Source organism: Scatophagus argus, chromosome 14 (assembly GCF_020382885.2).
Source record: "Scatophagus argus isolate fScaArg1 chromosome 14, fScaArg1.pri, whole genome shotgun sequence".
In the NCBI taxonomy this organism is placed as follows: Eukaryota; Metazoa; Chordata; class Actinopteri; family Scatophagidae; genus Scatophagus; species Scatophagus argus.
The window spans coordinates 5,902,435-5,927,172 of record NC_058506.1 but is presented as its reverse complement, the minus strand read 5'-3'; the positions used below and the strand labels follow the sequence as shown (position 1 = coordinate 5,927,172).

The 24,738-nt window shown below is 40.6% G+C and overlaps 2 protein-coding genes across 3 annotated transcripts; one reads left to right on the top strand and one right to left on the bottom strand.

Moving 5' to 3' along the window:
- Positions 1 to 732: 732 nt before the first annotated feature.
- Positions 733 to 11,025, top strand: adora2b (adenosine A2b receptor). Its single transcript, XM_046411063.1, has 3 exons — positions 733 to 881; positions 1,047 to 1,518; positions 7,837 to 11,025. Exons 2-3 carry the CDS (start codon positions 1,199 to 1,201, stop codon positions 8,567 to 8,569), a joined length of 1,053 nt encoding a protein of 350 aa, XP_046267019.1. The 5' UTR covers positions 733 to 881; positions 1,047 to 1,198; the 3' UTR covers positions 8,570 to 11,025.
- zswim7 (zinc finger, SWIM-type containing 7) lies at positions 9,141 to 23,903 on the bottom strand. Of its 2 annotated transcripts, XR_006845243.1 has the most exons (7): positions 23,752 to 23,903; positions 21,964 to 21,985; positions 20,243 to 20,345; positions 14,186 to 14,290; positions 11,428 to 11,545; positions 10,189 to 10,276; positions 9,141 to 9,911 (listed from the first exon to the last, which is right to left on the bottom strand). XR_006845243.1 is itself a non-coding variant. In XM_046411074.1 (5 exons), the coding sequence occupies exons 1-5, from the start codon at positions 23,825 to 23,827 to the stop codon at positions 11,435 to 11,437; spliced, it is 417 nt and encodes a 138-aa protein (XP_046267030.1). In that variant the 5' UTR covers positions 23,828 to 23,903; the 3' UTR covers positions 11,019 to 11,434. The 2 variants fall into 2 exon arrangements, 1 of the variants encoding a protein (XP_046267030.1); XM_046411074.1 differs by lacking the exons at positions 9,141 to 9,911; positions 10,189 to 10,276 and having other exon boundaries at positions 11,019 to 11,545.
- Between the last annotated feature and the right edge of the window lie 835 nt (positions 23,904 to 24,738).

Genomic DNA, 24,738 nt, shown 5'->3' with positions numbered 1-24,738 from the left:
ATTGAGGTTAAACTGCTTTTCCACTGTGCCCATTAAAGCTCTGCCAGGGCTGCAAAACATTTAGCTGTGTGGGACCATGGAGTGGAAATGCATTTCAGCAGCAGTAGGTGTTCATGGAGAAATATCTTAACAGAATAAAAATGGGTCTGAGGGGAATTTTAAAAAGGCCTTAAGTATAAAATGACAAACTTTATAGGGTTTATTTGGTAAATAAACTGAACAATTATGACCATTCTTCTTGATCATGTAGAGAATTTAGTGATCATGGACCCATAATAACATTAAATCATTTGGTTTTCAAAATGTCAGGCCCCTTTCCTCTCTTTAAAAGAGACTTCCAGATATAAACAGTACTCTCTCCTCTGACTTCATCTCATGCGTCTGCGTCAGCCAGAAGCGGAAGGTAAACTTCTGCTTTTGCCTCCACTGAGTCGTTGGCGTGGGGGCAAAAACTGCGCGATTTTAACCTGATTGAAACCAGATGCTGCCGTGTTTCTGCGAGTATGTATGTACGTGTGTGTGTGTGTGTGTGTGTGCGCGCGCGCGCGCCGCCCAAACATTGCAGCACTTACATTAAAGCACGTGGGGGCATCGGTGGATGGTGTTTAATTGGCGCGTAATTACGCACGCTGGGATTCACCCTTGTTATATTTGTACCGCGTGTGACTCTCTGTCTGTGGGGGCGCGTGCTTGTATATGTGTGTGTTTGGGGCGTGGCCTCTGTGAAATTGAGTTTTCCCCTGTTTTTTTTCGCCCTCCACTTCAAAACCGCTGTCGGCGGTAAGTTGTGCCACATTGTAGCTCCGCTGCAGATCCACAGATGCCGCTTTGACGCTCCGCAGACGTGAAAACACTCAGAGGCGATGAACAGGATCATTAAGGTGAGCGACAACAATGTAAAGTGACTTTCTGTCTGTGGCTACACTTCTGCAGCTGGCGTGGAGGATAAACGCAGCTAGTACAGCTTTTGGCAACTTAGTGGAGCAGGAATAGTAAATTGCTCCTTTTTTAAAAAAATATTAAGTCAATTCCTTTTTTTTCACCAGATGGCTGGCGGTGCAGCTCACACTTGTGGAATATTCCTGGATTACAGCAGAAAGACTTCTTTAGTCCTGTGGGACTAGAAGCAGCTTTGTGGGTGACCGTCTTTCTCTGTGAACAGCCTGCAGATTTCATTCCTGTAACACATTTCGCTGAGATGAATTTCTTCTACGTCGTTATTGAAGTAATAATTGCTGTTCTCTCAATATCCGGCAACATACTGGTTTGCTGGGCAGTCGCGATCAACAGCACTTTGAAGAACGCCACCAACTACTTTCTGGTGTCTCTGGCTGTGGCTGATATTCTGGTCGGTTGCCTCGCCATCCCCTTTGCCATAACCATCAGCCTCGGCATACGTCTGGACTTCTATGGATGCCTCTTTCTGGCATGTTTTGTTTTGGTACTGACTCAAAGCTCCATCTTCAGTCTTCTCGCTATTGCAACTGATAGATATCTGGCCGTCAAAATTCCTCTGAGGTGAGTATGATCGTTCATCACTTGTGAGACATTAATTTAAAAAAGAATAACTTCATCTGTCCCCACGTGACAAGTTTACTTACGTAAGGGAAACCTCAGACTGGAATAGTTGCTCTCATTTTACTTTCCTCTAATTAATCTAAATGAAATGAGGTGCTCATAGGGGATCTGCTGCTTTTGGCTCCCAGTTTGTAAAGGACCCACTTAAGCAGAACAACAAGTTAAGCAGAACAATACTGAGTTCCTTTCATCCTATCTTATAAGAATTCAAAATATTTTTTTTAAAGTAACTCAACATTGACATGATGGAAACTGTTTGAATTCAGGACCTGAAAGATCAGAATCAGCTCTTAGATCTCATGAATCCTCATGTTTCCTATGGAGCTTAGTGTAAAAATAGCAGAGTTAACATCTAAAGTTGGAATGATAATCAGATAACACCTCTCTAAACATTGTTTAAATCGGGTACTGGAGACAGACTTAGCAAACACTTTGAAGTGCATGTTCCTAAACCTTAATTCAATAATCTAATGGGTTTAGTTACACCTGTACAGTGTGGTGGTGGCTGTGGTGTTTCAGCAGGAGAAACCCAGTAACTCTGGGTCTGATTATGTGAGTCCTTTAAAATAATGTTCCTCAGCTGATCAGTAGTGAGCTCTTGATAAAGAATAAAGAAAGCTCTTTAAAGAATTTCCCTTCGGGTATAAATAAAGGAATTGTGAATGTGATGCTCAGCAGACACCTCCTGCTCCTCGTGTAGAGCTGCCAAAGATCTGTCATGCAATTGTTTGGCGACACACCAGCAGAAGCCGCTGGATCAATAATTGGCCACAGTGTGTCACTCCCATTGATCCTGACGGCAAAGGCCATCGAGCCTCACTGTGCAGCCGGTGAGCAGGAAACAGAAAGGGGCAGAGGCAGCACAGTGCTGCTTGATATTTCCGTGAATTGAAAAGTAAAAGCTTTATTATTAGAGGGGAATTGTCTGTCAGCAGGTGCTGTTGCATTTGACATTTCACCCTGTCGGAGAGTTGTCAGTTTATTTATTTATTTATTTAAGTAAACACTCACTGCGGTGAATGTTGTGGGCACTGGATGTGGTTTTGGGGGCTGTTCGTGCTGTGATGTGCTGTCATTTCCATTAGACTCAAACACTGGCAAGAAAGGACAGTTTGACACTCATCAGGGATGAATGTTATCTGCCATCAACCAAGTGGCTTGTAAAATCCCCACTCCTGCTTCTATTTTTGACCTAAGGACGGAAACCGAACTTTCCTCATTCTGCCTCCAAACACAGAATGCACTGACTTAAATCGCCTTTAAAACGGCGACACGCTCATAACAGTCATAAAAACGTTCACAACATGACATTTTACAGTTTCCTCTGAAAGCCGAGCTCCGAAGCTCACAAGTGATAATAAGACCAGTGTGTGTATGTTAAGCTCGGATTGTCCATAGTGATGGCTGGAGTGTGTGTGTGTGTTTGAGAGAGTGTAGGGCCAGTGTGCAGGCCTTTGGGGCCCCGATTCGCTCTCAGATAAAAGTGTTTTCACAGATGTTTTAAGTGGAAGTGAAAGGCCAGAGCCAGATGTTTGAAACCCCGTGAGATGACAGAGCCGCACACCCACTCAACGTTTGCGTCAAACCCCCGTCTTCCCTGCTTGTATCTCTCAGAAAAAGACCCTCCAGCTGTTTTGTCTCTCCGTCCTGACTGCGCTTTCAGATAGCCTTTATCACATCACGGACCTCAACAGCTGTGGTCACTGTAATCTCGCCCGGCTGCTGAGTCAACAGATCTCTGTTTCATCATTTTATTGGACAATTTGAGAAATTCCTTCACTTTGTTTCCACACATGTAGAGGGAAGCGGGTGGGGTACAGTGTCATCGGTTTCACAAATAGTGTAATAATATGGGAAATTTAAGGTAGTATTAGAGCTGAAGAACCAGGGAAGGCTCTATTAGAACAACAAATTACCGTAATGTTATTTAGTGAAAATGAGAGGAAGACAAATGTTTCAAGATGAACAGGCAGTGAGGGATGCATCATACGGTGATTGGAAGTGAGGCAACAAATGCAGTCCTGAAATGACTCTGGATCAGCTGTGGAGACCAAAGCACAATGAAGTGCAGTGTGGAGTGAAAAGAAGTCTGATAAAGAGGTTACTGTTGGTAAGAAATGGGGTAGAGTTAAGGTTTAGGACTGTGCGTTGTTTTGTGCTGAGTGAGGGTTTGTGCAGCTTGTCTTGAAAATAAAACACCAAGATTTCCTCAGACGTGTATCTCACCAGCAGCACGATCACTTCTATAGCTCACTGATTAAACACATTATATCTCGCTTTCTGTATTCATACGAAAACCAAAGTTTAAATTTGACAAACAGCAGTTTTATGTTCTTGAACTATTTCTGTGTACAGTGAAGTTACTGTGTCTACCACGAAACTCCCTATGAAACCACAAATTATTGTTTTTACATTTTAGTTTGTGTGCAGAACAAACAAAGGGGAAATAACATGTTTAGGAGTGAGCTTTCTGAGGAGCTGCTGGGGGTATTTTGGAGTTGAGGGTAGAACCAGTTTCCCCCCCAGTTCCAGTCTTTATGCTAAGGTAAGCTAACAGACTTCCTGGCTTTAGCTCGACACTCAGCTGACAGTCGTGAGGGCTGACTAAGGATATGATGTTTTTGGATATTTTACACATAAAGCTGCTGGACAGGAAGGTAGTGGAGGTTCAGGGTTACACCCATGGTGATTACTGACTGCAGGTTGTGATTGTTTGTATATATCAGAGTGAAACCAATCTGACCATTTTCTGAGAGGAAGAAAATCTAAAAAGCCTAAACAAAACAAAACAAGACTTAATAGTGTAGCTGTTGAGTTTGGCAGCAAGACGCACACTGAAATAGCAAGTCCATCTCCCCCATGAAAATATACAGAGAAATTGTATCTGTTCACCTTTCCCTCTTCTGTCAAGACAACAGTCTATTTGCATAATCACATCTTAATTGGTGTGTGAAAGCTTTACAAATTTGCCAGCTGGGTGAAGTGCAAAATCCTCTGTGCTGTCAGCGTGAACGGCCACCTGTTAGACTGCATTTGGAGCAGGACTGGGGACACTGCTGGACATTTAAGAGGATGCTGTGAGAGTGTGTGTGTGTGTGTGTGGCCGGCCTGGCTGAGGTCTGTGGCCCCGGGCGGAAGCACGGTGACAGTAGAGAAGAGAAGGGATGTATGGCGAATGGAGCAGGGGAAGAAAGCAAAACAAAGCTAGATGCCAGCGTGCTGTCGTCATGCCAGAACTAATCCATTCAGCCGCTCGGCCCTTCCCTGCCTCCGAACACAGAGAGGGGAGAGTGTGAGGCGGTTGTGCAGGAGACGGGCCCTCTGGGAAATGGTCCCCGTGTGGCCTGTTGTACGTGTGACTGACAGACAGAGGGAGCAGAGGATGGAGAGGTGCAGGGGGAAGGCAGAGCGCTCTGTTATTCGTGACCCCCGGGGCGACCTGCTCGCCTCCCCCCCCCCCCGAGAGGTCGCAGGACAGAGGCGGGGCTCGCACACCATCGATGAATAATTGATTGATTGAGATTTTTATATCAAACTGTTTCGGCTCTGAATGTGCACTTGGAGGAGAACTCGCGTAATGATTAAGAGGTCGTACCATTCCAGTAACTTTCATTTTACCAATAAGTGCTTTGCCTCTGAAACTAACTAACTAACTTTGATGGCATTCATTTCCTGCCTGTGTAATCACAGTCTTAGATGTTTGCTGCCGGCTGAACCCACTTCCTTTTAGCATGAATAAATATTTGCAAATGTATTGCTAAAGGTTTTAAAGTAATTTATTTTTCATTTTCTTTGTCTTACTCACTGGTTAGTTATAGTCCATTTTAGTGTCTGCAGATAACCTACTTTCTATTTTTAAACAGTCATGTTTTGGATTTGCCCTTATTTGACAGTTGACAATGAACAGACAGAGAGGAAACAAGGGGACAGAGAGATGAGTAAGACACACAACCAAGACTTTCTGCTGCAATCACAGAGAACACTGTGGTTATGTGGCACACACTAACCATCAGCCTTTTCGTCAAGGACGTGAGAGTCTGCGGTGGTAACGACAAACAACTGCAGGAGTAAAACAACAGCAGGATGAGGTGATGCCGAGTTGCTCGGGCTCAGGAGGCTGCGGGTGGTGCTGTGTTAACTGTGGGTGTGCAAAAAGAGTCAGAAAGGAAAAGAAGAGAACTTTGCAGATACTTTTCAGCCAGGTTTTGTAGTTTACCACAATTGTTAAGTAGGCTTACAGATGGCTCATTAAGGATCACAGTGTCCTTGTTTACCTATCTGTTGACTGAATCAGAACTAAGTTACGAAGGGTCTCTTGACTACATTAAACAGAAACTCTTTGGAAATGCAGGGTTTGTGAGCATTGTTTTAAAAATAGTGATCCCATCCTTTAACATAAGTATTTTACCATAAACAAGTGAAATATATTTAGAAGTCACTGACGATTAAATAACTTGTTAATGTTTTAATCACACTTTAACTAATTTATGATTTACAAATGATTTATCAACTCAGTTAATGGCTCATATTAATTATTTAATTAAAACTGTACATAGTGCGCATGCGTCGATACGTGTGCAGCCTGTTAGAGACGCTCCCGATTCAAGAATTTCCCTCCAGGGATTAATAAAGGAATTCTGATTCTGATTCTGTTCCATCATGAACTAATGATTTCATGATGATGAAAGTATAACGGCAAAAGTTACACTTCTTTCTGATTTGCTGTGATCGTGTCCTGTGCTGCACAGATGTTATTTGTGGCACCTCCAGCTCAGACTGGCTTGTGTGTGTGTGTGTGTGTGTCAGTAAGTGTATGAGTCATTACCATGCAGTCGATTGCATGAATCACTTTGAGGAAACAATTCCTTTTGCTTCAAGCACAGTTCATATGATGGGGACAGTCAGGGCGAAACTGGTGTGAGTCAGCCCTGCATACGCAGCCTCCGTGCACCTGCTCTTCATCATTTCACATTTCAGTGAGTCTGTGGTTTAATGGGAAACACGATCAGTTAATCAATCTAGTGCTCCACTTTCATCTCTTTACCAACAGTGAAAAACACAAGATGGAGTTTTGGCAGCAAAAACGCACAAATTGAGATGGATGAAAAGTGAAGACCTTAAAAAAAAAAAAAAAAAAAAAAAAAAAGTCCATCAGCGCAGCTTCATTGGCTTCTTTCACTTTCAAGCCTTCATGCTCTGTTGATGTGAATATCTATACAGAACACGCGTGAACTGACCTAACACGTCAAGTGAGGCGTGTGCTATTTTACTGTTATGTTTGTGATATGAACTCAGGTGAAAACAGGATGTGAGATAGTCAGAGAGATAGCAGCAGACTTTGTTTGCACTTCGCAGCTGATGATGTACTCAGGAGTAACATACAAACAAGCCTGTCAGTGTAAGCACTAAACCGTATTTTCGTGGAAGACAGTGTGAGCTGTAAGTTCTTTTAGCTGTTTACCTCTACCTGTTTTTCTCTCGTTTGCTTTTAATAATTTAATTGGGGGTATAATTTTTCACGTATGAAAGCTTGGTCATTAAGATGTTGTTAACAGACAGTTTGCTGCAGTTTGTCACAAAATCAAACAACCCAAACATCGCTGTCAAAACCAACCTGCCAAGACTTGGAAGCTGATCTCCATCCATTTTCATTTGGATGTGCTTTAATTATGTTATTCTAGCGGCACAGGGCTGAAGATGATAAAATATTTCAAGTGTTTTGCACTTTGTATGTGCAAAACAAAAGAGCAACAGTCTCTATGGGTGCCTGTCCAATCAAAATATGTGAATTTTTAGCTACAGTATTTTCAGGACTGTTAGTCAACTTCTTGATCATTTAAAGAGCAATTCTAGTATTTTTAAACCTGGTCTCTATGTTTACACAGGAATGTAAACATAGGGACCATGATTCATACTTACCAAAACTTTTGGAACTAGTCCAGTCCTCAGGTGGCATCCACAACACTGCTGCCATGCCTTCAGCGTAATCCTTTGGGGCGACTGTCCGTTGTTACTCCAAGTGTTTGACAACTTTATGGCTTTATGTTTATGTACAAAATAGACCCTTTTGCTAAAGAGTAAAATCCTTTTTGCTTAACCAGAAATACAAGTCCCACTCTGAAAGTCTTGTTGCATTTGTACCTCTTAGAGATGGGCTGTACCTGATCTTTAGAGCCTATTCTGAGTGTGACATTTGTCCAAAACTTCCACATTTCACAGTATCATTTAGACTTTGATCAAACCGTGTGTTTTCTCCAGGTACAATGAGTTGATGACGGGAAAGACTGCCAGAGAGATCATCGCAATGTTATGGATCCTCTCCTTTGTCATTGGCCTCATCCCCTTTTTTGGCTGGAACTTGAAGTATTCGAATTGCAAGAACAGCAGCTCTGTTGTAGACAACACTACAGACACTGACCTCGGGGAAGGGCTGAGGGGCGGAGCAGACTTAATACAGAGCTGCGAGCTCCAGTGCTTCTTTGAGAGCGTGGTGGACATGCAGTACATGGTCTACTTTAATTTCTTCGTCTGTGTGCTGCCGCCGCTGCTCATCATGCTGGGCATCTACCTGAAGATCTTCACCGTGGCCAGGAAGCAGCTGAGACAGATCGAGCTCAAGTGCGTGGGCAACGGGGACAGCCATCACCACAGCCTGTTGCAGAAGGAGATCCGGGCTGCCAAATCCCTCTCCATCATTGTGGGACTGTTCGCCATCTGCTGGCTGCCCGTCCACATCCTCAACTGCCTCACGTTGTTTTACGGTGAGCTAAAGAAGCCAGAGTTTGTCATGTATGTGGCCATCATTCTGTCTCATGCCAACTCCGCAGTCAACCCCATCATCTACGCTTACCGCATCCAGGACTTCAGGAACACCTTCCGCAAGATCCTGGCCCAACACTTCCTGTGCCGCAGGGAGGAGCTGTACCTCAGCTCCAATGGAAGCAGACGCAATAGAGACCAGATCCACATGACCATTGACCCTCTGCTATAGAGTCATGACAGAGGACAAAGTATTATCTGTCAACTCTATTGTCTCACTCTTGAATTTTATTTTCACTGAGGTTTATAATGTTTACAGAGGGTGTGATAGTGAAGATGAACAGATGTTATTTAAGAACTGTGCTGAGTATCAGGGGTCGAGCGGTGAAAAGTTAAATGGCGAGTCTTATGTAACTTTTGTATCGTGAAGGATTTTTTTATTTAAACAAAAAAAAATGTTGAAGCTAACTGGATTTGTAGGACTGTGAACAGGATCTAAACTTTGCTACATTCTAAAATCCTCTTCGTCATTCTGAATCCACCCTGTTACAACTCCAAACACTCCTTTTTTCTGCCAAGCTATTTTATATTGTCAACATTCAGTACCAGTGTTTATTAATTTATTTATTACAAGACCTTATCTTTGAGAATGTAAAGATCAAAAAACTTTTGTGTGGCTAGATCTGTACTTGTGGACCCTGAGAGGTACAATAGTATTAGTCTACATCTGTGGTTATTTTTGGCCCGTGACCCTTTGAAATGAACTCATAATGATGCTTATCACAGGCTCAATAATACAGTAAGAAGTTCAGGTTTTCTTTATTAATACCTTTTGTGCAGCCTAACAGCCGACGTTCTCGAGCTGCTGCTTCATCTAAATGCCAGCGTTTGCAGGTGTTCTGTCGCTGCACTAATGAATCCTCCAAAGTTAATGTGTGCACAGGCAGAGGGACACACTAGTCCATGTGGGCTCTCATACAAATCACAAATTAGAAGAAAAGGGGGGAACTACAAACATAAACAAGAATATAAATGCTTTTCCTGTCCCATGAATCATCTCTCATATCCTCAGGGGTCACAAAATTATCTTGTGACCCCTATGGCTAAGAGCCAGTGGAAGGGTTTTTGGAGCTAGTGGATAAACAGCATGATCCGATTTAGTCACACAGACCCAGACATTAGTAGTTTAGGAAAACACACCTGCGGTGCTGCTGCATATCATTTCCATGTTAACAAAACAAAAGCTCAGGAAGTGGGAAACTGATTGTACCCTTTACAAAAGTATGACATCTGCATAGAGCATTTTCAGCTGCTTTTTTTAATCAACAAAGTGACAACATACTTAAAGTAGACAAGCCAATTTGACTTCAAATCAATGCAATTTACATGATTCTTTATCATCCAAGCTTCTGGTACACATGTATTTAGTGGCTTACATAATACAAAGCCCTGTTGCTTTGGTTCAGTTGGATGCATATGAATGTCCTTTGCCTTAGGAGTTTAGCTGACAACCTCAGACGCAGTCTCAGCTGGGATCCTCATCTGCCCCATTAGTGCAGTCAGTCCTCCACGAGCTGCTCAGTAACCAAGTGAATTGAGCAAAAAATAACACAGAGGATTCATTTTAATCAAACAACTGATTAATGAGCTCACACTTCTTGATCAGATCACTGGTTGATAGATAACAAAGTGCAGTAGAACCCACAAAGACAGAAATAACTTTAAAGAGTGAAAAAGGTAACACTAATGAAATATTTTCTGAGAGGCCAACTTTCTGCACACGACGGTGCACACACACACACACACACAGCATCACAGTCTGCTGCAGCACCGAGTCTGATGTGAGAGTACCTGATGCTTTGCTTCTCTTCTGCATGGGTGGGATCATCAGCATTGTGATGCGTGTTCCAGTCGAGCCTCTAAAAGACTGGGGCAGGAGCTGATAAATCTCAGAAAAAAGGTCTTGATGAATTCAATCAGAGCAAAGAAGCATTTTGTTTGGAGCAATGTGATTTATGTGGGGGGTAAATAATGAGGGTGAGTTTGGTCACCTGAAAGCCGTCACTACACAAACGAAAACTCATTGCACTGACATTTTAGATTATTTCCCGTTTGGTGTGTGTCATTGGTGTTGTTGATCCCTGTTGTGCTGGTGTTTAACAAGTGTTCTTAAGTTGAGAACTTGACTCCAATGCTTCTCTATCTCCTCTCATTTGCTGTTGTGTCTGGTGTACCACCTCTGACCAACTTCAAGGGCTAAAATACAGGAGTGTGCCAAAGGTTTAGTACATTCCGATGGAGACATCTACACTGTAACTGCACTGTAACGTTATTGTCTTTGTTGACTGATGTGTAAAAAAATTAAGTACTGTAGGTGTCTGGCTTTCTACAAGCTATTGATTGATGTCCAACTGTTGCCTTCTTCTATGATTTTCAAGGTAAAACTGACATTGACAAGTTGATCTAGATCAACATTCCTGCCTTTCATTCCGAAGTATCTGTCAGTGAGCTATCGTGTTGTTATTAATCAGGAAAACATCCACTGTGGTCAAACTGATGTTCAGCCTTTCCCAGAGGCCATTCTTTCTTTCATTCAACAAAACTACAACCGCGATACTGCTATTTAACATGATGCAATCTGTACGTATGGTGAATTATTTTGTTAATAAAGGCAATGTTTATACCGTATAGATCAGTTTTTATTCTTCAAGCATTAAATCATTTGGCCACTTATATTTACAAATGGCATACTGGAAAAATGTTTCAGCATTTTCATGTTCCTGAAGTAACTTGCAGATACTCTCTACTTCCCTAATTGATGCAACTTCAGACAAAAAGAAGCTAAAAATAAAGAACATGCTCAATGAAAAGATGTCGTTCCTCTGGAAACAGACCATGAGCTCATGCAAATAAAAAAAATAAATAAAAGCAACATTTTGTTATGGTTATGGAAAAGCAGAAAGCGTGGTAGTGATCATGTGCTCCAATCCTCTCAGCTCTGCAGCGACCCAATAAGTCAGTCCAAAATATCAGCTCTTGTCCTAGAAGGACCACGAGTGTGTGCTGGTCCACCTGCTGTACTGAACATACCTGGGAGTCACAGGGCTGCTGTCCCGCTCAGCAGCGTGGACATCTGCTGATCAGACACACTCTCCTGCTGAGTCACACCCATGGCCTGACACAGGTAGACAGCCAGAATGTGTTTGCACTGGGAGAAAAAAAAAATAAAAGATTCATTACATGGAAACAAGCACTTGTGTGATTAATGACACACATGTGAGGCACTAATGATACTTCAGTCATTTAAACACACAGTATGTACTTTCTGCTGCTGGGGTGGGGCCTTTAAATAAAAACAAAACCAAAGCTGCATGTAGTGTGGGATCATGGGAAACCTGTCTGACATGAAAAATGTTCACAGATAACGTTTAATTCACGTTACATTTATTCAAATTATAGCAACAGGTGACCAAAGTAAACGCACCGCTAACTTGAAAATACAATGACGGATTTCTCTAAGTTTGGACACTGCTGGAAACATTTGGAATAATGCAAGTAGAAAACACTAGCTGTCAAGAAAGAAGCCACTTGGCTCTGTCCTGCTGGGAATTTTCCACTGAGTAATCGTCAATCCGAGAATAATCGTAACAAAGCAAATGTCAGGACAATTTCCAACACTTCCATAAACATTTCTATAAATAAAAAGCACGTGATTAGGAGGGTTATGAGTGTGTATTCTTTCCTAAATATATTGTTTGAATGATGAGTAAGACATAAGTCCAGTTAACAAAATGGGTGTTAGCCGAATGACAAAAAAAACCCAGCAGTTCTGGATTTGTGTGCATGAGTTCCTCTTATTATTATTATCTACATTAACATGTTAATCGTCTTGTTTTTCCCCTCAGCCTGTTCCATGCATTGTAAGTGAGATTCTCTCCACACCAATGAGCCTGTGGATTAGCGTTTTACATAAACAATAAACCAAATTCAAAGTGTGGTGAAAATGCACAGAAGTCTGTTCACTAGCTTGTCCTGTCCTGACTCTGTTTATTAACACATGGCTGTGTGCTGGCAGTGGGAGAGATCCTTTATCTGTCCTCTGACCTGCTTGTCAGAGCAGTATGGACCTGCCTTTGGCCTTATCCAGTCATGTTGGAATCTGCAGAGACCCTGAACAAACAGAGTGGCTCCTGCAGGGGAGGACTGCAGACTGCACGCTCAAACTTACTGAGTGTACAGAGTCCATGCAAAATGGGGGGCAGCTTCACCTAGACGGCTATCAAAGTTACCGCAGAGTTTGACGAGGCAGCGAATAGCTTTAGTTTTCTGTGTTTGCGTGGCCAAAGTTATCAGCAGTGCTGATGGGCTCATGAGGAGTCACCACAGTCCGCTGTGCAGCTCCCCGTTTCTCATACTGATTTTAGCAGCATCCTCCAGGGAAATGAGTCTTCGTGATATTTGGAGCAGGAGCGGAGGGCGTTTGCTTGAAGATATTTAGAGCAAAAAACAGCCAGTCAGAGAGGAGACACCCCTCAGTGACTCGACCACAGCACATCTGTTACACACATTTCAACGTTTGCGACATCTCACTTTTGACTGGACGACAGTTTTCTCCAGGATACACGTCTGACTGACAAGACACAATGGCTGTGAGGCAGCCCGCATGCGTCTGTGTGTAAATATGCTACTGTAAACACTGTGTACCATACATATGTGTTCAACCCCAGCAGCACACCATGTGTACATCTGAGTGGTTGTCTTGTCTTCTTACATCTAGGTGTAGTGTCTAATACTGTTTTTTATTAATAGTAAAAAAGTAATATTATCAAGGGTGTAATTTCCAGTGGGGCTGGTGGGAGAGAACATTTCCTCCTCCTACACAAACTCGCACACACATACACTTGTTTTAATGAGTTACTCCCTAAAATGTGTTTAAACAGTGTCTTCTTACTGTGCAGATATGAGAAACGATTAGGACTTAAACGCTACAACTAAACAGTAAAAGACAGTGCTCTTTTCAGAGAAGATGCACACACAATTTGAAGTAGGTTTGGCGAATCAAAAATTCAGCAATATATTTTACATGAAATATTTACTCAATTGTAAAAAATTTAAATGCCAAAAAATAACATTTACAAGTTTTCTTTTTGTTTCCTCCAAACTTCCAAAACCAAACGTACCCTTTTGCAAGTACAAATATTATTCCTATTTTGTGAAAACAGTATATATATATATATGGAAAAGCAGTACATTGGCTCTGCTGCAGCTCGCATATATATCCATATGCATATATATATATATGTCTTGCTACTAAATTATTTTTTTTTCCTTTTACAAAATTACAGCTTTAAAAGTGGCAAAATTATTTCAGACTGAGCCACAATAAGTCAATTAATCAATCAACAGAAAGTTAGTTGCAAACTATTTTGATAATCACTTGATCATTTAATTTTCTTTTTTTATTATTATTATTATTTTCTGGTTCCAGCCTCTTAAATGTTAGGATTTGCTGCTTTTCTTTGTCATTTATGATAGTAAATGAAAAGCCTTTGGTTTTGGACTGTGGGTTGGACAAAAGAAGTCATTTGTAGACGACACTTTGGGCTCTGGCAAATTGTGATCAGTTTTTTTTTTCTTTATTTTTCTTTAACTGATTAATCACAAAAATAATTATGAGACTGACTGATAAAGAATAAAATCTTCAGTGACAGTCCTAATCTGATTAAAGCACAAGTAAAGATGAATACAAATCTGACCAAGCAATCTGTACCAGCCTGCAGTACAGGCACTTTTTGGTTGGTGCCAAAGTATTGATGTTTGTTCTGTGGTGAAGGTGCTTAAGACTCACCAGCAGGCCCTCGTTTCGGCGGAGGACGCTGTAGGCGAATGCCGGGCACGGGCAGTAGTGACAGGACACAAAGCAAGTGTACAAACACCCAGAGCTTCCCATTACCTGCAACAGATTCATGCAAAGTACATTTAAATATGTGGCAAAGCTTTTGTCCATGGACCTCATTTGAAAGTTCATGCACAACTGTTTCTCTTAAAAGGGAAGATGTGCACCAATCAAGTATGATCATAATGCTGTCTGTAGTGGCTATCAGTTGCTCATGATAAAAATAGTAAACACAAGTAAAGGCCTGAAAACTTGCGCTTTACCTCATCAGAAACGTTCCTCAACTTGTCCAGACATGATTGGCTGAGCTCTGAGAATCACAGCTGTTTCCAAGTACACCTCTCTCTCTCTCTCTCTCTCTCTCTCTCCCATCCCCCCCTCTCTCTCCCCCTCTCTCTCTTTTCTCTCCTCTGTCTCTCTAACGTAACATTGCACATTGCTTAAGTCAAGTGTTTTAGCCCCCTTTGGATTGATTTTTTCCCTCCATTTTACTTGTTTATAACACTGCGTATTTGACAACACTTTTTTAAAATATAATTTATACTTTATGTCCTTCAGTTACACAGTATAGAGACGACGCGATGATGAAGATGTTGATGATGACGACGTCATCTGTAGAACTGCCCTGCAGCTGCTCCATATGTGGAACCAAACTGTTCACACTTTACGACAGCAGTCGTGCTATTTTACTTGCAAATATGCATATCCTCTTTTTCACAGCTGGAAACTCCCACTTCAAATAAACTGACTTGGGTGGAAGTCTCAAAGCTCACAGAGTGTCACTGTAGCAGCTAATTATTTCAAGTCTGCATGCTGTTATTTTCAAGCTTGCAAAAATCACTACAATATCCCAACTTGAATTCTGTTTTTGGGTGGACTCTCTCTCTCTCTCTCTCTGTCTCTCTCTCTCTCTCTCTCTCAAATGTTTTATAGACATGACAGAAAAGTGGTTGGGTTGAACGTGAGGTTGCTTTCACCAAACCCATCATTTCACATTAGTTATTCGGAGGAGACAAGATATAAACGATGCATTTTTTAACAACCCGTATGTGTTGTCTAATGGCCTCTACTGACAGAACCTCCTGTCATGACGCTGGTGTTCACTCCCAACTAGAGACAGTGATTTAAGCCTTGTCCTCATGCAGATGACACATGAGGACATTAAACTGCTGGATTAGCTTGACGCTTCACAATAACTAATGCCTCCCAAGATGGCAGAGCAGGCTCCATTATTCTCCAGGGCTTATATAAATCACCTTTCCCCTGTGACCTAAAAAAAGTAAAAGTAAAAGAGTCTTTTCTTCAATCTGACACTTCATTATAAATAAGACACACAGGAGATAATTACATGGCATTAAAACACCTCAGTAAAGATGAATAAAGCACGACAGCAGAATCAGGAAATAAGCAGTACAAATGTGAAGACTGAGCCAAGGACCACTACAGCTTCTAAAGAACCGAGTTTATTGAAAACCAACGCACACTCGGGTCCTTTTTGTTGCCTGCTGTCATCACACATTATGTGGCTCCGCTGCAGCTCGCCCTGCAAAGTTGGCGACTAACATTATCAGCAGACACCACAAACTGTAGGCTTCCACTGCCTGGTAGGGATGCTGGCTTCCTCAAAACAACACCATACATCAAGATTCAGTCTCTGCAGAAGGCGCAGTGAGAGTTAAAGACTCAGCACAGCTCTGGCTCGGTCTCTGCCTGAAAAGCTGGTTCTCACAGGAATACTCGTCTGGAAGCCGCCATGAGCCCGAGAGCCAGGATTTGGACGCCCTCTGTCCACTAGTTCCACACCGCAAACAAGGCATCAGGGAATTTAATAGCTCTGGGAAGTCACTCAGATACATACCCCCTGTATCTGTGCTCCAGTATACTTACATCACCTCTTCTGAGTCCTTGACTGACTTATACAGTGTCAAAGTGGTTGAAGAACCACCTGTATTTCATTCAAGTGCCAGTGAGCTACTTCAGGTGCTAAAAATCCTTCAGACAGACAGGACCTGATCAGTGATGTCAAACCTGATCCGAAGCACAGAAAAAGCCATACTACAAAGTCATAATTTTGATCCTCCTGTACCCTACAACTGTACTGTAATGTGAAAATCCATAAACAAGGTATACTAGTCCATATGAGTCTTAATAGTCTGAGTCTAATTGCTTGTTTTGTTCAACAAACATTCCAAAGCTTGAACATAATAAATTTCATATTCATATTTCACATTCATATTTAATGAAGATGGAGCCTGAAATGTATGGCACGTTGCTTGACTGAAATAATGAATTAATTAAATGTTTGGGCATTCACTATCTATCAGCAACCTCAACATTTTGTTGTGTAAAACAGTTAGTTTGTTGTTTGTTTTGTTGTGTGCTGTGGGCACTAGTCACTACTTTTGTTTCCCAACAGGCCGCAGAATGAAAAGGTCACTGAACATTTGGAATGAGATAAGGTGAAAAATCCCAGCAGTGAAATGCCACGCTCTCATGACTTATTCATTCCTTTCGAGCGAAGAGGAGACCAGCCACGACAACATGAGAAAGTTGTGAGTCTCATGGAAACAGTATATTAACAGGAAATGACAAAAACCTAATTTATCAACTAGTTCAGCATCTTTTTGATGTGTTGCCCAGCTAGCACATAAGTCACTTCCTCAACTCAATACAGTACTCTCTTAGAATAAAGCTAAATTCTAAACCTGGGCCTGATGATTGTCTGACAGCCATTTAAGAAAGATAACTTCTGCTTTGTTAGGAACATTTTTTAATGATCCAATGGGAGAAATGTGCTCTATCATCCTCCCAACATTTTACAGGAACTTTGAGAGAGTTCTTCACAAGCAGACAAGTAACTGCAATGGGTCTTTATTTTTAAAGGCACTGCTCCTCAAAATGTCACTTCACTTCAGATATTGAGGTGGAAAAAGCTTGGTCGGTTTTCAAAAGCTGCATACTGAAGCACCCACTGTCAAATTCAAACGAAGTCAGACAGCAGGGTTATGCTAAATATCTGTGGCATGGCTTTGAGTCGGACACTGTGTAAACTCAAGTCTGCCTTAATGCATCACTAACTGCTCAAACATAAAACAGACCTGCCCAAGATCATAGCAGCAACACTCACTACGGCTAACTCAACAAAAGAAACCCCAGTTTCCGAGATTTGCGACAAAGAAGAACGTGACTAACATACTGTTTATGTTGTATCACTTCCCAGTGATGTCATGTGAATTACCAGATGATGTAATATTAATATTCCCAAGAGATGACTGTTCCTGTAGGTCGATGGAAACACAGAAGGGATTTTTAACGTGGACAAATCCAAGACCAGTAAAAATCACTCCAAATCAACTCCAGTACTCACAAGATTAATCAAATGAACAAGCTGATGATTTAAACTTTAGTGATCACGCTAGTCTGAAACATTCAAGTTTGCCGTAGAAAACAACGGGTTGCTGAAACATTCTGGATTATTTAAAATAATGTTCTGTTACATGTTCTCATTTGTTTGATACACCGGATGGACTGATCTGCTGTATTTTGGGAAATGTTCTTATTCACTTTCTTTTAAATGAGAAAATCAATACAACTCATGTGAGTGCAGTAAACATGAAACCACAAGGAGCAGACAAATGAGCTTTGCATAAAGACTGGAAACAGCCAGACTGGCTCTGTCTGAAGGCAACAAAATCCTACCGGCTCCGCTAAAGATCACAACTGAACATCTTACTTGTACAATCACACAAAAAAACAACCTTTAGACAGTCAGGTTAGCTGTTGATGAGATGAGAGTAAAATCATTTGCATGAAGTGCATGAACATATTTACCAAAAAGTTTGAACCATCCTACTTTAAACACTCTTGATTCCTCTACAGCTATGTGTGAGTGGCAGCTTCTTTTACCAAGGGTGAGTGATGTTCAAACTGAAGTGTTGCAGAGCAACAAGCAAACAATGGAGCAATAAAGCAAGGACCAGAGGGAGAAACGTGTGAGCTTCCCACAGGTTCAGACATAAGCAAACAGTACAACAAGCAAACACACTTGTGTCACTTTCAGGGAACACTTGAGTTGGCAACATATTTGTACCAACGAAATGAAACTGTCTATCTGGACAGACGAGGGCTGCAGCTAACAAACTGAGCATTTTCCCAGATCGCAGAGAGACACCTTTAAACTGCTTGTTATGTTCGTTTATGATCGTATAAGACATGAAGTGAATCCTCATATAAGGACAGCTGGAACCAGTACTTAATTGGCATGCTTGAATTAAATTAATTTAAACAATGACTCAATCATTGACATAATTTTGAGATTTTTTTTTCTTTCAACTAACTAGTTCTCTGAACTGGATTTGATTTCGGAGAAAGTCACAATCATAAAACAACCACAGCTCAGGATAACATAAAAAAAGAAACATTTTCCAGAAGAGAAGGGAATAAAAATAGACTATTAAATTAATCATTTCCAATACATGCTGCTGGACCACAAACGTCATAGACAGCCTTGAGGAAAATAAAGTGAAACAATTAAGACACCAACAATTGAGTTGTCCCAACAGAACACAATACATGTCCGTTTTTAGCTGCATTGTATTTTACAATGTTTTTGCAGGAGCCTGAAGTAGTTTACAGGAAATTTAGGTCACAATGACCACAACCTCAATGGACTGACTGGTTTCTCTCCCCACAAGTCACTTTATGTCCTACTGGCTCTTATAACCCTGAGGATAAGAAAACTGACGTCAGACAGCATTTCTTCTGTGGGATGAAGAAACTTAATAACATCTAGAATATTCTGTATTTCTAAAGTGCTTTTAAAACTGTGAGGGTTTATAAACACCGAGTGAAATCCAGATATTATATTGTAACGCACAGACTTATAAACTAAATGTGTCACGGCTTCTCTTCAACAGAACATCAGCTCATGTCTGTTTCTCTGTGAGGACTTCATGGCACCGAACAGTGATCAAGAATGTTTTGACTCCTGAATGATAAGCTGGTGGAGGGAATTGTGACAGTAAAAATGCCTCACGTGGCAGAGGATGAAAAACAACATTCTTGGCTAGTTTAAATCACAGCATCTTCAAAAATAAAACTCAACAGGTCACATTCTTAGACCCTAAGACTAAGACTATGGTGGAGCAGGGGTGTTTGATCCAGCCAAAAAAATTTTGTTACATGCAATCACAATCTACTAACTAAATTGTGATCTTTTGTTTTTTGGTTTTTGAATGCCCTGTAGACTATAACCAGATGTGATGTCGCTGATGAATTTCTCCATCTCCAACCACGCCTCTTAACTGCAGCGCTGCTACCTATAACTTGTATTGCATTATTTACAACATGTCATCCAAGGAAAAGCAGAAAAATCTGTCCAGTCAGCACAGCCATCAAGTTGGGTACATCACTCTACTGCTTTGTTCACTTAGCGATCTGCCAGGCAACGGGTTTATGTGAAGTATGGACAAAGACAAGCATGCAACCCTGAATAATGCAATATCTACAATTTGATGTAGGGATCAATCACAAATCGTAAAATCTTCATATCATACACCCCTAGTCTGAACCAAAACAAAGTACAATGCATATACTCACTAAATACATCTTTAGTCTGGTACTTTAGCCCAACAGTCACTTGTGCTAATGATGTTGTTGATTTAGATGGCAAATATAGTGCTTTGCCAGCTGAAACGGCACAACTTCACTCTGAATTTTGAAAAATACACAATGAATAAGCCAGTACTACCTGGAATCAGAAAACAATGTTCATTCACTCATGCACAAATCCACTGTTTATTGGGGCAGAAAATCCTGAAGTCCAACAATTTGATTCAGAGAAATGAATGAATCTGTGCACACAATAACTGTGCAGCTCCTACAAGTTTGACAATGTAGAAGAATGTTGTAGATATTGTTATAATGACTGCATGCTTCAAGCAGAGTATATAAACTGTGCAAGTAGCACTACAGTTTTTAAGGTGCCAAACTGTCAGAAGCACGACAGACCTGGAATGCTTTGCGTCCACTGGGAGATGACAGACAGGTGACTGAACGCTGGTCAACCAGGTCCAATGCCTGCAGCGCACAAGGCCCGAAGACAAACCTCAGCCTGTAAGACACGAGAAATAAAAGGGAGAAAGGAGGCCAGTGGAAGATTACATTACACTAGTTTGTTCAAGGACCCTCCTGACTGTGGCAGTTTCTCATGAAAAAAGTATGTTCTTTCATTGCCCTGAGGAGTTGACTTTTGGTGACATTGTTGGCAGAAGAACTGGTATATCTGCCTCTTTTACAAACACATCCTCATGGCATGACTGTTTAATTCTCACACAAATGTGTTTCTAGTTTTAGGGGATTTACACCAAAACTTTATGTTTAGAATTACTGCTTCATGTGGCAAAAAATATTATTCAGTTTATAGATGTGTTTTAAATATCTAAATGTTAACATCTTGCATCCACTGATAACAAAAACTAGGAGCAATAATCCAAGCCATCGCTCAAAGGTGCGCAATCTGGCAAAAAAAATTAATAAATCAAATCAAATCACAGTCTATTAAACTGCAATCATGATCTTTTATCTAAATTCTGATCTTTTTTGCAATGCCTTGTATACTACAGGACGACTGTAAATCAATCTTGGAATTTCTCAAAATCCACCATTAGTACACAATATTTCCTTGGAAGATGTGTGTATGGAAGATGGTTCATTTATGGCATAAGCCTCTCATCCACCACTTTGCTCGCTATAATTCACTTTGTATTGTTTGCAATATTTCACTCATTAAAGAACCATTTGAATTAGTTTATCCAATTAGCAAAGCCATTTAGTTGGCTACATCACTCTGCTGGTTTGTTCATGTAGCACAGACCTGATCGTCAATGAGATTGTGTGAACTTTGGAGACAGAAGTAACAGGATATTGAAAACCGTGATCTCTGCCATTCACTTGAAAAGTACATTGTGGACACCTTCAAGATCTATCCCAATCTAAAATCACCAGACAGCCAACCCCCACTGTAGCAGTTTTCTAGCAGTGTCACAGTCTTTTATACTGAAAAATAAAATTTCCACCAGTGTAGACCAGTCTGGGATCGAAATATATATTCTAGAAAATTATTCTACTATTAAATATCATTTATACATAGATGTAAAAGACACTGTAAGATAATCATATCGATGTTGAATGCAAATGCAAACAGTACTCCCCCCGATCCCAGACAAAACTCTTTTAATGGAAATCAAAACTTGAATGACTCAATTTGCTAGAGTAGCTGTTAATTATATTCTACCTGCATTAATTAATGTAGACAACAAGATTTTGCCTGTGAGGAAGAGATGAGAGAAACCGAAAAATAAACATAAATGGAAAGACATTTGCTTCTGAATTACCACACATTGGGATAAGGAGTCCCTAAACCAGAGGCTTCCTGACAAACAGACAGGATGTGGCCGTGCTGACCCAGACAGTGAGCACCCTTTCACTCTCAGTAACTCAAACCACTGTGCCAGGAAATGTCTTAGTAACGACACATCATGACACTGTGTCTCCATGCTACGTCTGTTTGGCAAATTCAGACTGTAAAAATGTCTCCCTCTTACTCCTCAGTGTGGTTTGTGCACTTCACACCCACTCAGATCCAGCCATGACCAGACCTTTTCACATCGATCATGAGTCAGTCAGAGGATATTAAACACCTTTATGGGTATTAGAAGATTGATACTTACGCTATAAGCAGGTCATCTGGAACTGTAAAAAAAGAAAAAGAAAAATCAAGTAAGTTTTTGGTTTCGACAGATTTAAGTGATCAAACTTTACTCATAAATTTCCTATAGCAGTATCCATGTTTCACACCTGAATGAACCTTTTCAGCTTTTACCATATGAAAACAACTCTCAAAACGCACGCTAGCTCAAACAACTGGTCTATCTGAATAAAAAGCATCTATATTGTGCACGCAGTATTTGGAGTCTATTTAGAAGACAGAAATCCACTCTGCTTTTGAGTTGATGAAGTAAAGATGTCATATTTAGATACACAGACAGAATCTTTACTTGCTGAAAACCTGTTAGACTTGAGTTTGCTTCTTAAAAAATGTGTACAGGCCACTGGAGACCTATGATCAGAAATGAGGGCCTGTATTTTTTTCATTTTGTGTTGCACTATACTATTGTTACATTGCATTTGCTAAAAGTCAGTAATTGCTTTTCATGTACTGTTGAAATTATATACACATATAAAGAAGTACCGGTAACATTTGTAAATGTAACAATGCATACTTTTGTTTCTAATCATGTATTTTTACACTGTGGTAATGTTACTTTCTGGTTAAGGATCAGAGTGTTTTTCTACTCCTGCAACAATATGAAGGGTGGAAAGGTCAAACAGTTATGGGTTCAAGTCCAAACCTCATGGTCTTAGGCTCTTAGGCAAAGCACCGACTTGGAGGAGCGCTATGATATCTATTCCACTCTGCACATTATTTAGTCCCTAAACATGACTTTGGTTTGGTACAGAATAAACCACAATCAGTGACTAAAGGTGATAAACGTCAGCTGAGACATACTGAGCAATATCAGGCTTTAGGGCTTGGCAGAAGGTAATCCTTTATGGACGATATACATCCATAAAGGATACGTTGTTGGTTTTATGTGTTATAACATCCCCAAATTTTATATCCTGTCAGAGAAAAACTGATCAAGGACACCTTTTTATATGTAACTAATGTTATCGGTCAATATGAGAGCCTGGTGATAAAAATAGGTTAGTGGTAGGTGAAATATGTCTGTCTCACCATGTTGGACAAGCTGGTCATAAAACCAACAGTGGGATTTTTTCCACAGCATCTAAGGTAAATGATGGCACAGTTCCATTTGAGTGTCCCCGTAAACCCTTCCCGTTGGCCAGCATGCACTTTAGCCTTTTTCACAGCACAGGTGTAAATGAAATATCCGATGGTTCAGTTTCATTTATCTGCTTCTGTTGCAGGGTCACAGCTTACTGGGGCAGACACAATAAAATATTTTTATTTTTATTTAAGTTATTAGCACTGGTGTTTATCCAACTATGACAAGTCAAAATGCCTGCTGTGAAAAAGATCCATCTTTTCAGGAGAGTAAGCCTATACTAGCCTGGGAAAAGTGTTGTGTATGGAGAAAAGACTAGAGGTAGAAGTGCATGGCAGCAGCGCCGCCTGCAGCCCCACAATTAAACTACACCGCTGTAAAACGTGGGAACAAGTCACGATGTAAATAAAATGTTATCTACAAATATGTTGCGTTTCTACGGAAATAGTATTAACAACTGCGTTTCAATGAAAGGCTTCCAAATGGGAAAGAACTATCACTTACTAACAAAGGAAAAGACAACGTCAAGTTTGCTTAGAAAATCAAGCGAGTGTCTCACATTCTGCTATAACCAAATGTAGCTAGCAATGCTACAGCTACGTTTACATGTAACTCACGAGTTTACGGGTCACCTTTCACATTTATCTCCAGCTACTACTCTTGTCTTACTTTGAGACGCTTCCTGGTACGCTTTTTGAATATCTTGGAAAAGCTGCTCAGCCACTGCAGGTAAAAATGACCGCATTTCGCGGAAATTTTATTTTCAGCAGGTCGCCAACTTCGCTGACCAATGAGATACGAGCGAAATATTACAACTTCCGTCTACAGCAGTTATTTTCCCCTACAAAATAAAAGACCTAACACAACACAAATTGTTTCATTTTTGTGAAATTCTTGGGTTTTAAGCCTTGGTAAATGTTTACATGAAAGACAAGAAAGTCCATGACAGACAAGTGTATTCAGGGCAACTTCAGGAAAATGTTATCACTGTCCCACCTGACAACTGACATTTTAATGTCTCACTATACTCTGTTGGAGTCATATACTATAATTTACTTACACTGCCCTATGAGCAGTGCTGAGGTAAGCACTCAGACCTTTAGCAGTAAAAGTAAGTAAATGTAAAGTAAACGTCCTGCATTCAAATTCTCAATTAATAAAAAGGTATCAGCAGTGGAACACAAGTAACAAAACAAAAAGCACAGAATGGCCCACAACAGAATAACATTTATTACTAGATTACTGTTGCTGATAGTGATATACTTCAGTGTTGCAGCTGGTAAAAATGAGGCTTTTAATTAATTTATACAATGCTGGGTAGCTTAATCAACAGTGGTGCTTGAAAGGTTGTGAGCCCTTTAGAATTTGCTCTATTTTTGTATAAATATAGCCTAAAATGTGATCATATTTTCACTAAAGACCAAAAACTACATAGAGAACCATTAAACAAATGAAATTAACTATTATGGTTGTTTAAGTATCTATTGATAAAAATGATCCAATGTCACATATTTGTGTATGGCAAAAGTAAGAGAACCTTTAGGCTTATCATTTTATTTGAAAGGAAAATTAGAGTCAGGTGGATCAATCCGTGGGATGACAGGTTTGAGTGTGGGAGGCCCTGCCTTATTTAATGAACAGAAATCTGATCTTCAA